Source organism: Maniola jurtina, chromosome Z (genome assembly GCF_905333055.1).
Source record: "Maniola jurtina chromosome Z, ilManJurt1.1, whole genome shotgun sequence".
NCBI lineage: Eukaryota > Metazoa > Arthropoda > Insecta > Lepidoptera > Nymphalidae > Maniola > Maniola jurtina.
Window position 1 is genome coordinate 16,279,507 of NC_060058.1, and position 15,631 is coordinate 16,295,137.

Genomic DNA, 15,631 nt, shown 5'->3' on the forward strand with positions numbered 1-15,631 from the left:
ATAGAAATAAACCATAGATTAGCTGACTTCACACACCTTTCAAATTCAAATTCAAATTCAAATTATTTTTATTCAATTAAACTTTTACAAGTGCTTTTGAATCGTCAAAATAATCTACCACTGGTTCGGAATGCTGTTCCTACCGAGAAGAACCAGCAAGAAACTCGGCGGTTGCTCTTTTCAAATTTACAATTTACAATAATATGCCATACTGTATACAAGCAATTGCAGCGCCGTGTATTGCTGGAGCGCATCAAATCCAAGCTTTTTTGTCATTTACATAATCTTCGATTGTATAATAAGCTTTTTTCAGGAGCATACTTTTAATAGATTTGACTTTGAGAACTGTTGTATAGCCTGGTGGTTATGAAATCCGTCGCGTCAGGGGTTCGATTCCGGGCACGCATCTCTAACTTTTCGGAGGTATGCTCGCTTTATGCAATAAAATATCACACACATATGTGATGTGTGTGAGTGAAATATTACACTCCTTTTTTGCGAAGCGTGTAGAAAAATGGCTACTATATAATGCCTGGCATACGTTGCTACTCGCCTAATTCGACTCGCGCGTCACTTACTTATTATATAGGTAATAGCGACCCACCTTGGATTCGCACGTAACTTATTAACAATTTTCGTAGGGACCTCTAATTTTTTTAATTAAAAATTTGCCTATGTCACTCTGGAGTAATACTGCTGATGAAATCAGCTTTCTACTGATGAAATAAAATTCAAAATCGGTTTAATCGAGAAAAAGGAAGCCTTATAGGGTCACTTTGTTGTCTGCCTGTCTGTCTGGCTGTTGTGTCTGTCAAGAAAACCTATAGGGTACTTCCCGTTGGCCTAGAATCATGAAATTTGGCAAAAAGGTAGATTTTAAAGCACAAGTGAAGGGTAAAATCCGAAAACTGTGAATTTGTGCTTTTATAACAAAAAAATATTTGCTATTTTTGTACGGTGATACGGAACCCTTCATGTACAAGGACTCGCACTTGACCAGTTTTATAAAAAAATAATTGGAACAGTTATATTTAAGATGTTTATACTTTATTTGTACTTCATTTACTGTAAAAAAATTATTAGAAAAACTTTTATTATTATTAGAAATAAAAATAAAACAATGATAGCCATTTAATGTAATTGTAACAGTTATTTTTAAGATGTCTCGACTTACCTAATTTGTCTAAATATATTTGGGTCAGATATTATTTGGCAGTACACAAGTGTAAATTAAAAATTTATAACACCCCCGACAAGTGAAGGTTACAGTAAGAACTAGAAAAGAGCTGATAACTTTAAAACGGCTGAACCGATTTTCTTGGATTATAGCTAAGAACACTCTCGATCAAGCCACCCTTCAAAACAAAAAAAAAAAACTAAATTAAAATCGGTTCATTAGTTTAGGAGCTACGATGCCACAGACGGATACACAGATACACACGTCAAATTTGATTGCTGAATACTTATTTTTAACCCCCTCTTTTTGGGTCGGGGTTTAAAAATAAGTATTCAGCAATCGCATCAAAGCTCTATTTATTTGGCGGAGGTACACTCCTAAATTTGGAGCCTCTAAATGAATCCTTGAAGCCTGAAGGCATTTACCTAATTAGCAATTAGACGTGAAAAGTTACGACAATGGTGGCTGTGATAGGAAACTGGAACCCCGACACTCCATACCAGCGAACTGATTTATTTCCTTTTTATAAGTAACATAACTAGCGACCCGCCCCGGCTTCGCACGGGTGCAATGTTGATACTAATTTGGTGTCCGTGTGGTTATTTATAAGACAGTATTTTGAACCCCCGATGCAAAAAGAGGAGTTATACACGTATAATACACGTGTAAATTAAAAATTTATGACACCCTCGACAAGTGAAGATTACAGTAACAAGAAAAGAGCTGATAACTTTCGAACGGCTGAACCGAGTTTTCTTGGATTATTAGCTAAGAACAGCTCGATCAAGCCAAGCCACCTTTAAAACAAAAAAAAACGAAGTTGAAATCGCATTAGTTTAGGAGCTACTATGCCACAGACATATACACAGATATACACGTCAAACTTATAACACCCCTCTTTTTGGGTCGGGGGTTGATAAGAAGTGCATGTAAGAAACAATAAAGGCTTTATTTAATTATTACAAACTGCAGGATCGAAATGGCAGTGGTCATTCAGATAATATGCAATCACCCTGATCTGTGTATGTTATATTGAAGTGAGATTAAATTCTGCATACCTAGTGTTTTCGTAGCAAATTCCCAACCACGAATGAATGATCAAAGCCAAAATTACTAGTTATTTGCTGCAGAGTCTGTTGACTGTCGCCTGGAGTTGTTTGATTTGGCTGAATTTGCATATGAAACTGTGTATTTTTATGCATTGTAAATTTATATATTAAAAACTTGAAATTAAAAATTTTTGGAGACCCACATTTCTTTGGATGTAACATCGTTTAGATCTATTTTTAACCGACTTCCAAAAAAGGAGGAGGTTCTCAATTCGTCGGGATCTTTTTTTTTTTTTATTTTTTTTTTTTATGTATGTTCCCCGATTACTCAAAGACCCCTGGACCGATTTGGAAAATTTTTTTTTTGTTTGAAAGGGTATACTGTGCAGGTGGTCCCATATAAATTTTGTGAAGATCTGATGAATATCTTCGGAGATGGAGAACAGAACTCCTCAATGGATAGGAGCAAATTGCTCGCGATCAGTGTAATAGCTTAGTAAACAGTAGGGTTTTAACTGGGCACAGCATATTATAGTACAGTAAACAGGGCCACTAAAAATTGTGAAATAAAAAATTTTCAAAAGAAAAATAAAACCGACTTCAAAAACGACAAACACTAAAAAGTAAAAAATAACTTTTGTTTAGCTACACGTGTAATGCACCTAGGTATGAAGTCGGGCGAGCTTCACTCTTGGATTTCTAATTTTGTTTTAATATGCTCGCTCAAGCCACCTTTCAAACAAAAAAAAAACTAAATTGAAATCGGTTCGTTCGTTTAGGAGCTACGATGCCACAGACAGATACACACGTCAAACTTGTAACACCCCTCTTTTTGGGTCGAGGTTAAAAATATCATCGTTGTCATTACAATGGTTAGATGATATTTTTGATTGGTGCCCAGAACGCTGTCTGCGTTACCTCGTTGACTATAATATGCTGACCGAGGTAACTCCCAGACCTCCGGGCACCCGTGGACTCCAGGAGATGGGATGATTGGTCCAAAAGAATCTAGCATAAGTACATATCTACATTGTAAATACCTTTAAAAATAATATTAGGTCCTTCCATATGAAATTATCATATAATTATCAGGGGGCACGACAGTGCCCCCGCCAAGACGAGCCAAACGGCGGCCGGGGCGCTACGTAGTACCTTTTTCTCGAAGTGTTTCGCCGTATTTTCGACCCGTCATAACTTCGGTCTGGATGACGCTAGAAAGCTGAAATTTTCAGTATAAGGTGTCCTCAGCAAATTTACCAAATATACTAAGTATCAAATATCTAGCTTTTATGGTTACAGATTTATTGATACCTAAAATACGCCGTTTTCGTCCCTCACTGATGATCATCACAATTCATAGTCTGTAATTCTAGGGTACTTCCAGAAGTCCTAGAAGGCTGAAATTTGGTATGTAGACTAGAAATTGCATACAAACTACAGGAAAATTAAGAAATTGGCAATGCCCCCCCTCTACGCCTCTTATGGGAAAAGCAAATCTGTAAATTCTGTCGCTAGAATGCTGATATTTTCAGGATAAGATGGCCTTGGCAAATTGATTGAACGCATTGAGTATCAATTGTCTAGCTTTTATAGTTTCAGATTTATTGACAGTCAAAACTTCTAGTCTGTAATTCTAGGGTACTTCCCGAAGTCCTAGAAGGCTGAAATTTGGTATGTAGACTAGAAATTGCATACAAACTACAGGAAAATTGAGAAATTGGAATTTCCCCCCCTCTACGCCTCTTATGAGAAAAGCAAATCTGTAAATTCTGTCGCTAGAATGCTGATATTTTCAGGATAAGATGTCTTTGGCAGATTCATTAAACGCATTGAGTATCAATTGTCTAGCTTTTATAGTTTCAGATTTATTGACAGTCAAAACTTCTAGTCTGTAATTCTTGGGTACTTCCCGAAGTTCTAGAAGGCTGAAATTTTTTGTGTAGACTAGAAATTGCATACAAACTACAGAAAAATTGAGAAATTGGAATTTCCCCCCCTCTACGCCTCTTATGAGAAAAGCAAATCTGTAAATTCTGTCGCTAGAATGCTGATATTTTCAGGATAAGATGTCCTTGGCAAATTGATTAAACGCATTGAGTATCAATTGTCTAGCTTTTATAGTTTCAGATTTATTGACAGTCAAAACTTCTAGTCTGTAATTCTAGGGTACTTCCCGAAGTCCTAGAAGACTGAAATTTGGTACGTAGACTAGAAATTGCATACAAACTACAAAAAAATTAAGAAATTGGAAATTTCACCCCTCTACGCCTCTGTATGGGGGAAGCAAATCTTTAAATTGTATCGCTAGAATGCTGATGTTTTCAGGATAAGATGTCCTTGGCAGATTCATTAAACGTACTGAGTATCAATTGTCTAGCTTTTATAGTTTCAGATTTATTGACATTCAAAACCTCTAGTCACAAATTCTAGGGTACTTTCTGAAGTCCTAGAAGACTGAAATTTGGCATTAAGTAGGAATTTCAAGAATTATGAACAACAGATAAATTACGAAATCGGGTCCCCCTTCATCCCCTCGTATATGAGATGCATATCTGTAAAATCTGTTGCTCGAATACTAAAGTTTACATGATAAGATGTCCGTGGCAGATTTATCAAACGTACCAAGTATCTGTGTTTCCTGAAGTCCTAAAAGACTGAAATTTGGTATATCTGCTTCAAAATTGAGTTGCAAGATTCCACCCGAACAAACATACTTACATACGAGTACATTGCAAGTTGAATAAAAGCTTTTAAAAAAAGAGGTAACGATAGAGAGTGGGCCATGAAAATGATGTACCTACAAGAAATAGATCCAAAAAAAATTTAGGGCACCTGCCAAAAAGAAATGAAATCCCACCAAAAACATTTCATGTAAAAAGTTAGCCAAGACTCACAAGTTCATAATGTTTTCACTGTTAAAAAGTTATGAGATCTCTAGTAGAGCCAAGCCCCTAGCTGATCTTAGATTTGTGCTGGCCATGGGACCTATCCCAAGTCCTAAGTAATATAGCTCTTAAATATTCTTGACTATATCACATTTATAACAATAAATAACAAATCACTCTACTTACAAGCTCTGATTCTACAAACCCTATATCTTGGTAAAAAAAGTACGGCTTGGCCGTTTAATGTTCGTAAAACTATTACATGACATAACATATTAAACGTTAAAAGTTATTAAACGGCCAAGCCGTCTTTTTTTACCAAGATGTAGGGTTTGTAGAATCAGAGCTTGTAAGTAGAGTGATTTGTTATTTATTGTTATAAATGTGATATAGTCAAGAATATTTAAGAGCTATATTACTTAGGACTTGGGATAGGTCCCATGGCCAGCACAAATCTAAGATCAGCTAGGGGCTTGGCTCTACTAGAGATCTCATAACTTTTTAACAGTGAAAACATTATGAACTTGTGAGTCTTGGCTAACTTTTTACATGAAATGTTTTTGGTGGGATATCTTTTTCAGCTTGCACATGAAGGGCCGATTTTTGCAAGGTCAAATAACTTTTATCTGAAGAATAAATTTGAGGTTTTGACAGTTTTTGTATTACAAATATGTCAAAACGTCAAATTAATTCCTCAGATAAAAGTTATTTGACGTTGGAACAATCGGCCCTAAATCGATTAAAATCCTCTATTTTAATTATTTAGGAATTTTATGTTAGGTACCCAGTGACATTTGCGCCAGCAAGACAAATCGAATGAAGTGCATTTATTAAAATCGGTTGAGGCATTGAGTAGTTTCGAGCGGACTTAGCAACGGACATACATAAATAAAGTCAAACACATAGGTAATCCTCCTTTTGGGCTTTGCCGCAGTCGGGTAGTAATAATTATTCGCTATTCGCTATAGACTGTCGCTTGGGGATTTTTAATTTAACTGATTTGCCCGAGCCCCGAGGATATGAAACTGAACTGTACCTTTACAATTAATATCACATGTAAAAAAAATTGTTTACACTCCAAAAAGCACACCTATTGAAACATTAGAGTAATTGTATTTTTTTTTAGTTTTCAAATAGAAAGCTTTCATTAATCGCAAAATTTTGTATAGGCAAGGTATTATTAAATTGCTTGTATCTAACTCCATAAAGTTCAAGTTGTGTCACTGTTTACGACAAATAGGGGACTTGTAACAGGCTCCGAGGCTCGCTCGAGCTTCGACGTCACTGGCAGGCGTCAAATGTTACCTAAATTTGACGCTAGGTAGGCTATGAAACGACTATTTTTCTTTGATTTCACGCATATTCTGTATATATATACATATACAAGTGTAAATTAAAAATTTATAACACCCCCGACGATCCAAAGTATTTAAGTTTTCCAAAACGTCATTTTCAAATAAATAATTATGTATATCTAGGCAACGTCCATCTTGACAGCTTGACATTTGTCTATTGACATAATATTAAGAACCTAACGGTTATCTAACCTTCTTTTCTACAAGAAAACTAGAAAAGAGCTGATAACTCTTAAACAGCTGAACCAATTTTTTTAGATTATAGCTAAGAACACTCTCGATCAAGCCACCTTTCAAACAAAAAAAACTAAATTAAAATCGGTTCATTCGTTTAGGCGCTACGATGCCACAGACAGATACACAGATACACAGATACACAGACACACAGATACACAGATACACACGTCAAACTTATAACACCCCTCTTTTTGGGTCGGGGGTTAAAAATGGAAAAGCTGACTGACTGATCTATCAACGCACAGCTCAAACTACTCGACTGATCGGGCTGATATTTGGCATGCTGATAGCTTTTATGACGTAGATATTCGTTAAGATAGGGCTCTTGAAAATTCAACCCCAAAAGGGAGTTAAATAGGGGCTTGAAATTTGTGTAGTCCACGCGGACGAAACCGTAGGCATAAGCTCTAGGTTAGCCCTTAGTCACAGGAGCGTTAAAAAAGTGTGCCGTTAAACCCGGCGTTGGCGCATTTTTAACCCCCGACCCAAAAAGAGGAGTGTTATAAGTTTGACGTGTATATCTGTGTATCTGTGTGTGGCATCGTAGCTCCTAAACGACTGAACCGATTTTAATTCAGTTTTTTTTGTTTGAAAGGTGGCTTGATCGAGAGTGTTCTTAGCTATAATCCAAGAAAATCGGTTCAGCCGTTTGAAAGTTATCAGCTCTTTTCTAGTTACTGTAACCTCCACTTGTCGGGGGTGTTATAAATTTTTAATAATTACACTTGTTAACGTTCTCTCTGTGATTGTTCATACGAACGCTTTCTCTGATTTCACGCCACTCCTCGCCTATAACACTTGGCAGATGTCGATGCGGGATCAAAATTCAGTTCCCATCATCTCGTATGCAATTAAAACTACATCACCGTTCATATAATTACATAAAACGTCATGTCCACCTGTTATCTAACGCCTATAGTACCTAGAAACTTCAATATTGTTCAAGAGAACAATTACCCTTTGTACGGCTATCGTTCATTATCGATACGCCTGGCGACATTAACATGTTACAACATTTTGTCTTATTGCAATAGTTATAAGGGCGATAATGTCTGTGTAGTTCAACTTCCTATGTGGTAACACCGTACGTTAGGTGATTTTCGGTCTCCTATTCCACTTTTAAAGCTACCTGAATGCGCCTTTGTTTCGATTACAATCTGTAGGTATGTAATAAATAGTAATAAGTCTTCACTACATATTATAGTAAAAAGTCCCCCGCCGCGCTGTGTTCGTGCTTGTACGGGCTTTAATCTCACAAACTACTAAATGGATTTTCATACGGTTTTCATCTATAGAATGGGATTATGTAAGAAAGATACAGCAACAATTTACCATAATATAGGCTACATTTAATCCCGTAAAATCAAACGAGTTCTTACAATTTAAAACTTATAACTACGCTGACGACGTCACTGACATCACGGGTATGATGTACAAGCACAGGCATTAAATAAAAAAACTTGTTTCTTAAATTCAGATTTCAGATACAAGTTAACCCTTGGCCGTAATCCCACCTGGTGGTAAGTGACGATGCAGTCTAAGATCCATCTTACAGCGGGCTAACCTGGAAGGTGTATGGCAGTTTTTATTAAACCCATAGGTACCTCTTTGGTTTCTACCCGGCATCGTACCGGAACGCTAAATCGCTTGGCGGCACGGCTTTCCCAGTACAGTAGTAACTAGCTACAGCCGAAACTTCCCACCAGACCAGACCAGTGAATTAGAAATTATATGATTCCAAACCCTGCCGAGAATCGAACTCGGGACCTCCCACTTATAGGACCCCTGCGCCAGGGAGTTCGTCAAAATAATCATATCCATACTAATATTATAAATGCGAAAGTGTTTCTGTCTGTCTGTCCGTCTGTCTGTCTGTCTGTCTGTCTGCTACATTTTCACGGCCCAACCGCTGAACCGATTTTAATGAAATATGGTACAGACTTGGGATACATCCCGGGTAAGGACATAGACTACTTTTTATCCCGGAAAATCAAAGAGTTCCTACGGGATTTAACAAAAACCGAAATCCAAGCGGGCGAAGTCGCGGGCATCCTCTAGTATTTAATAAGACCGTATATAACAACAAGTTATATGAGGTGTACGCCTCGAATCAAACCATGAACCTTCTGAATAAAAGTCTTGACCACTAGGCTATCAGTATTCTTTTCTATTTAGTACTCCTCTTTACTTTCTGTCTTAATTTATTTTATTTGAACTCCATTTTTAACCCCCGACCTAAAAAGAGGGGTGTTATAAGTTTGACGTGTGTATCTGTGTATCTGTCTGTGGCATCGTAGCTCCTAAGCTAATGAACCGATTTTAATTCAGTTTTTTGTTTGAAAAGTGGCTTGATCGAGAGTGTTCTTAGCTGTAATCCAAGAAAATCGGTTCAGCCGTTTGAAAGTTATCAGCTCTTTTCTAGTTACTGTAACCTTGACTTGTCGGGGGTGTATAAATTTTTAATTTACACTTGTAATAACGTGTTTGATATTAAATAAAGAAGAGAAACTATTTTCGCAGGTATGGATTATGTAGCCTGGGGAGCCCTTTTTGTTTGTCGTAACTAATTGATCGAGTTTAGAGTTACTATCCCGGGGCAATGGGGCACTGTATTGAGATCCCCCAGCAGTAATGACTTCTCCTGACGAAATGGAATGAAAAGTGGAAAATCGCAATCTAACTGCGCGGACTTTAGCAAAAAAGAGAAGTTTCCATTTTTTATGAATTATTAATAAAAAAGTGGGCAAGTGCGAGTCAGATTCGCGCACCGAGGGTTCCGCACTTGGGTATTTGTTTCGATATTTTGCACGATAAGTCAAAAACTATTATGCATAATAACAAATAAAAATCTGTTCACTTGGTACTATTAGAAGAAAGAAAGAAAGAAAGAAAAACTGTTTATTTGGTACCAACAAAAATATAACTTAAAATAAATAAAATATGAAATGGGACGCGTGGACGCTAATCTGACTTTGAAAGTTGAAAATACTAATTATACCTATTTGATCATGAACACATTTTTTTTGTGACGAACTTCGTGTACCACAAATTCACGGTTTTCGGATTTTTCCCTTTACTTGCGCTATAATATCTACCAACCTGCCAAATTTCATGATTCTATTCTAGGTTAATGGAAAGTATGGTACTTTCCATTAAGCTTATTTAGGTTAGGTTCCATTTTCCCTATAGGTTTTCTCGACAAACACGACAGAAGAAAGACGGGCAGATGGACAGATAGAAAACGAAGTATCCTTTTGAGGTACGGAACCCTAAAAATTAAGTAAAATGTAAGGACAATATGAAAGAATATTAATTATATGAAATAATCAACAAATGAAAAAGTTGTCCAAACTTGAGAGTTGCGCTTTCAAGAACAAAATCGTTACACGTGGCGCTCTAGCGTGTGACGTCACACTATCTTAACGTTCGACAAATGTTCCATAACCCATTATGGTGAAATTAAAAATGATACTATTTACCAACTAATAAAATTGTACGTAAAATAACTAGGAACAGCGCGAGAGCTCACCTGCTTCTTGGAAACCATTGATTTTGGAAGCGACGCGCTATTTGGAAACTATTGAGTGATTTGTAGTGCAACGATCTCGGCCGACGTCATTTTACCTAAACATGACGTCATACTACTCGATTAAGAGACCGAAATCGTTGCGCGTTAAAATACTAATCAATTAATGTTTCAGATTAAAAAAAAAACTACTTGACATCAGTTTTTGAAAATCTCCAAGTTTTTCAAAAACTACTTTTACCGATTTAAAAAACTCCTTTTTGCAGTTAACCACTTTTTAAAAATAGAACACCAGTTTTTGCGTTACAATGCGGTCCAAAAGGAACAGAACAAGATGATGAAGACCTGATGACCAATGTTGTCTAATCTTTTACAATATAAAGATTATATTAAAATTAAAATTATATTGTCCTGCTCTTTTTGAAAAATCGCAGAATAGACATGGGAAAACTTTTCATAAAGATTAAAAATTAACTTAAAAACGTTCCTGATATAATTCAGAAGAAGCAGCCGCCTCTTGTTATACTGAAAAGAGTAATAATAAATCCGGCCTGTCTGGTGGACGCTTTCCCTTAGAGCCAGCGCGCACAGCGAATAAAATCGCGCGATATTTGTTATTTGTGACAATTACAATCATGGAGATAACCACATTGCGATTTCGCTCGCGAAAAATCTTTGACTTGATACAAACACGTGGAATTAAATTCGTGTGGATCAGGGGGCACGGCAGTGCCCCCGCCAAGACGAGCCAAACGGCGGCCGGGGCGCTACGTACCTTTTTCTCGAAGTGTTTCGCCGTATTTTCGACTCGTCATAACTTCGGTCTGGATGACGCTAGAAAGCTGAAATTTTCAGTATAAGGTGTCCTCAGCAAATTTACCAAATATACCAAGTATCAAATATCTAGCTTTTATGGTTACAGATTTATTGATACCTAAAATACGCCGATTTCGTCCCTCACTGATGATCATCAAAACCTCTACTCAAAACCTCTAAGGTACTTCCCGAAGTCCTAGAAGACTGAAATTTGGTATGTAGACTAGAAATTGACTACAAACTACAGGAAAATTAAGAAATTGGAAATGCCCCCCCTCTACGCCTCTTATGGGTGAAGCAAATCTGTAAATTCTGTCGCTAGAATGCTGATATTTTCAGGATAAGATGTCCTTGGCAGATTGATTAAACGCATTGAGTATCAATTGTCTAGCTTTTATAGTTTCAGATTTATTGACAGTCAAAACTTCTAGTCTGTAATTCTAGGGTACTTCCCGAAGTCCTAGAAGACTGAAATTTGGTGTGTACACTAGAAATTGCATACAAACTACAGGAAAATTAAGAAATTCAAAATTTTCCCCCTCCACTCCCACGTATGGGGGAAGCAAATTATTTGTAAAGTCTATCGCTAGAATGCTGATATTTTCAGGATAATATGTCCTTGACAGACTTATCAAACGTACCAAGTATCAATTGTCTACCTGTTATGGTTTCAGATTTATTGCCATTCAAAACCCCTCTAGTCAAAAGTTCTAAAGTACTTCCCTAAGTCCTAGAAGACTGAAATTTGGTATGTAGGCTAGGGATTTCATTCAAACAACAGGAAAATAAACTTTTCCCAGTCTGTACATTTAAAAAATGTGTTTCCTGAAGTCCTAAAAGACTGAAATTTGATATATCTGCTTTAAAATTGAGTTGCAAGATTCCACCCAAACAAACATAGTTACATACATTGCAAGTGGAATAAAAGCTTTTAAAAAAAGAGGTAACGATAGAGAGCGGGCCATGAAAATGATGTAGGTACCTACAAAAAATAGATCCAAAAAAAAATCTAGGGCACCTGCCAAAAAAAAATGAAATCCCACCAAAAACATTTCATGTAAAAAGGTTGCCAAGACTCACAAGTTCATAATGCTTTCACTGTTAAAAAGTTATGAGATCTCTAGTAGAGCCAAGCCCCTAGCTGAGCTTAGAATTGCGCTGGCCATGGGACCTATCCCAAGTCCAAAGTATATAGCTCTTAAATGCTCTTGAGTATATCACATTTATAACAATAAAGAACAAATAACTCTACTTGCAAGCTCTGATTTTACAAACCCTAAATCTTGGTTAAAAAAGTACGGCTTGGCCGTTTAATGTTCGTGAAACTATTACATGACATAACATATTATATTAAGGTCATAAGGAATAGTTTGTTCGACAATTACTAATTTGTATTATACTTACTTCATGATTGTCGCACAAGCTATTCCGGGCTTAAATGTCATATCAGATAAAAGTTCCACGAACATTAAACGGCCAAGCCGTCCTTTTTTAACCAAGAATTAGGGTTTGTAGAATCAGAGCTTGTAAGTGGAGTTATTTGTTCTTTATTGTTATAAATGTGATATACTCGAGAGCATTTAAGAGCTATATACTTTGGACTTGGGATAGGTCCCATGGCCAGCGCAATTCTAAGCTCAGCTAGGGGCTTGGCTCTACTAGAGATCTCATAACTTTTTAACAGTGAAAGCATTATGAACTTGTGAGTCTTGGCAACCTTTTTACATGAAATGTTTTTGGTGGGATATTATTTGCAGTATGGAGTTGTATGCCACACCGCACCGCAGTTCCATACACGGGGCGGAATGAATCGCGCGAATAAAAATCGTTGTGCGGACTAGGCCTTAGAAGTGATTGTATTCACTTACCTGTATGAGGCAGGACAGAACATAAGGTAGATGAAGCCAAGCTGTAAGTGGGCTCATCTTTCGGCTTGAGCAGCTCGTGGGTTGATACCGCGTGTATTGACAGCTCCTGGTAAAAAGGTCCTGGTTAATTTAGCATTTAAACCAACTTAAGCCTTATTTACTACTACTTTATCTCCGTAATTTTTTTAAAAACTTAAATTCACGCGGTCGAAGTCGCGGGCTACATCTAGTTTCGTATATTTTTGTAATACTGACTGACACGTGTTCATTGCCCTATTTATAGTCACCGATGACGACTTTTTACTACCGCAATTATTATTTTATTTATTTTCGATCGAATATAAAAATTCCACAATCAATTTCAGACCTACCTTGATACAATAGTAAAAACAAATCTATCAAAAGTATCTACTTACTCGTATACTACAAAAATTGTATTTTATTTATGCTCCTGAAAAAAGCGTACACCATCAAAGATTATCCTATTTCATACTAATATTATAAACGCGAAAGTTTGGCTGGTTTATATGGCTGAAATTTAGAATGGAGATAGATTATGCCCTAGACTAACACATAGGCCACTTTTTATCCCGGAAAATCAATGAGTTTCTACGGAATTTTTAAAAACATATATCCAAGGGAATGACGTCGCGGGCATCAATTAGTATTTACCTAAATGGTAAACAGTATAGATTGGACTTTCAGCTCGCTTCAGAAAGAATTCGCGGCTGTAAACCGCGGCTTATGGATGCGTCCCATAGTTTATTTTACGCTTCAGACTAAAAAGTTTGGAGAGCCGTGATTTAGTTCCTCAACTCCACAATAAGAACGAATTTTCAGAATTTCTGTCTGAATGTGGCCGGGTCAGCTAATCATCGAATAAACAAGTGTAAATTAAAAATTTTCAACACCCCCGACAAATCATTTTCAAATAAATAATTATGTATATCTAGGCAACGTCCATCTTGACAGCTTGACATTTTTTTGTCAATTGACACTTGAATATTATGAACCTAAGGGTTATCTAACCTTCTTTTCTACAAGAAAACTAGAAAATAGCTGATAACTTTTAAACGGCTGAACCAATTTTTTTGGATTATAGCTAAGAACACTCTCGATCAACCCACCTTTCAAACAAAAAAAAGTAAATTAAAATCGGTTCAGTCGTTTAGGCGCTACGATGCCACAGACAGATACACAGATACACAGATACACAGATACACAGATACACAGACACACAGATACACACGTCAAACTTATAACACCCCTCTTTTTGGGTCGGGGGTTAAAAACATAAACATTGTATAGGTACATAACTCATACTCCTTGACCAATATTTTCTTTATATAGATGCGAGAGAAATGGCCTGCCAGCGAACACTGCGAGCTATATCGAGCTCTTTTCGCACTGCATCCGATCCGAATCCAATCCGAATCTGAGAATTCCCGGTCCAAAGTAGCAGTTGTATTATTTGTTTGTATTAATTTCACTCTCCGAAGCCGAGAATATTAATCCACAACTTTATTCTTGAACCGAGTTTATCACAATTATTTTATAATACGTAGCGCTTGGTGCACTGCTTGCTGCGTCCGATCCGAATCCGAGTCATCCAGAAGATGGTGGTGGCGGCAACATCTTCCGAAAGCTAAAGCTGAAGCTTTTTTGACTCTGCATCTAACCGGTATCCGAGAAAATTCAGATCTAGAAAACTTGGATCAAATAAATTTTACACTGGTCCGTTTTGATAAATTCAAATTCAAATTCAAATTCAAATTATTTTTATTCAATTAAACTTTTACAAGTGCTTTTGAATCGTCAAAATAATCTACCTAATTAATAATAATCTAAGATAGATGTTGTTTGCATAATTTTTTGACCCGCAATGGCTTTTTTTTAATTGATTTATTTAAGACCCGAAAAAAATCCTTACAGACTATATCTCGCCAAACTGCGCCGCAGGCTAGACAATGCACCAGTGCATGTAAGCAATATCAGATGAACAATGCGAAACGAAATGAAGGTATTTTGGCTTCGGAAAGTGAAATTCGGATCTGCTGTGCAACCCTTCATACAAATAATGCAGTTCGAATAGAGCCTTATAGCCCGCCGTGTTTGCTGGCACTACCGAACGGTAATACTACGGGTAGTTCAGATCGAGAATTCTCAGATTCGGATCAGATACAGTGCGTACAGAACCTAAAGTAATACGAATTTTTCGGGACGAGATTTTTTCTGGAGTGTCACGATGCAACGAATAAATATCGCCCGTGAATCGGAGAAAATGAATCGATCTCGCTCCGATGTGGATGAGTTTGGAATTGTATCTCTTTCCTGCTAATAGCCGGCTGACAAACATGTATCAGTGGTTAATAGGTGCATGGGCAGCTGTTGCGAACAAATCAGATCGATATAGCTGACTCTGTCAAAAAGCGAAAGCGCGTGGCGCGAGCGATGAGTTGCGAGCGATTCTCTAATCCACGATAATTACACGACTCTGTACTTATCCCTATGTTCACCGTGGAGTCTGAATCTGAATCTGTATTTATATAAGCGACTAGCTTTTGCTTGCAACTTCGTGCTCGTAACCTTCAGGAACTGCATTTTTTGCAATGATTTGTAACCGCAAGGGAACTTTATTCCCGAGCTATCTATAGCTTTATAGTACTTACATATAATACCATATAATAGCTACATATCATGGAAAGAATTTTTGAAATT

At 37.0% G+C, this 15,631-nt stretch overlaps 1 protein-coding gene across 3 annotated transcripts in view; it reads right to left on the minus strand.

The window, feature by feature from the left end:
• Positions 1-15,631, minus strand: part of LOC123880634 (forkhead box protein L2-like) — a 75,738-nt gene that overhangs the window by 27,504 nt on the left and 32,603 nt on the right. For all 3 annotated transcript variants that reach the window (XM_045928847.1, XM_045928846.1, XM_045928848.1), the window contains exon 3: positions 12,914-13,019. In XM_045928847.1, the coding sequence (XP_045784803.1) occupies positions 12,914-13,019 (106 nt within the window). The remainder of the gene's footprint in view (positions 1-12,913; positions 13,020-15,631) is intronic.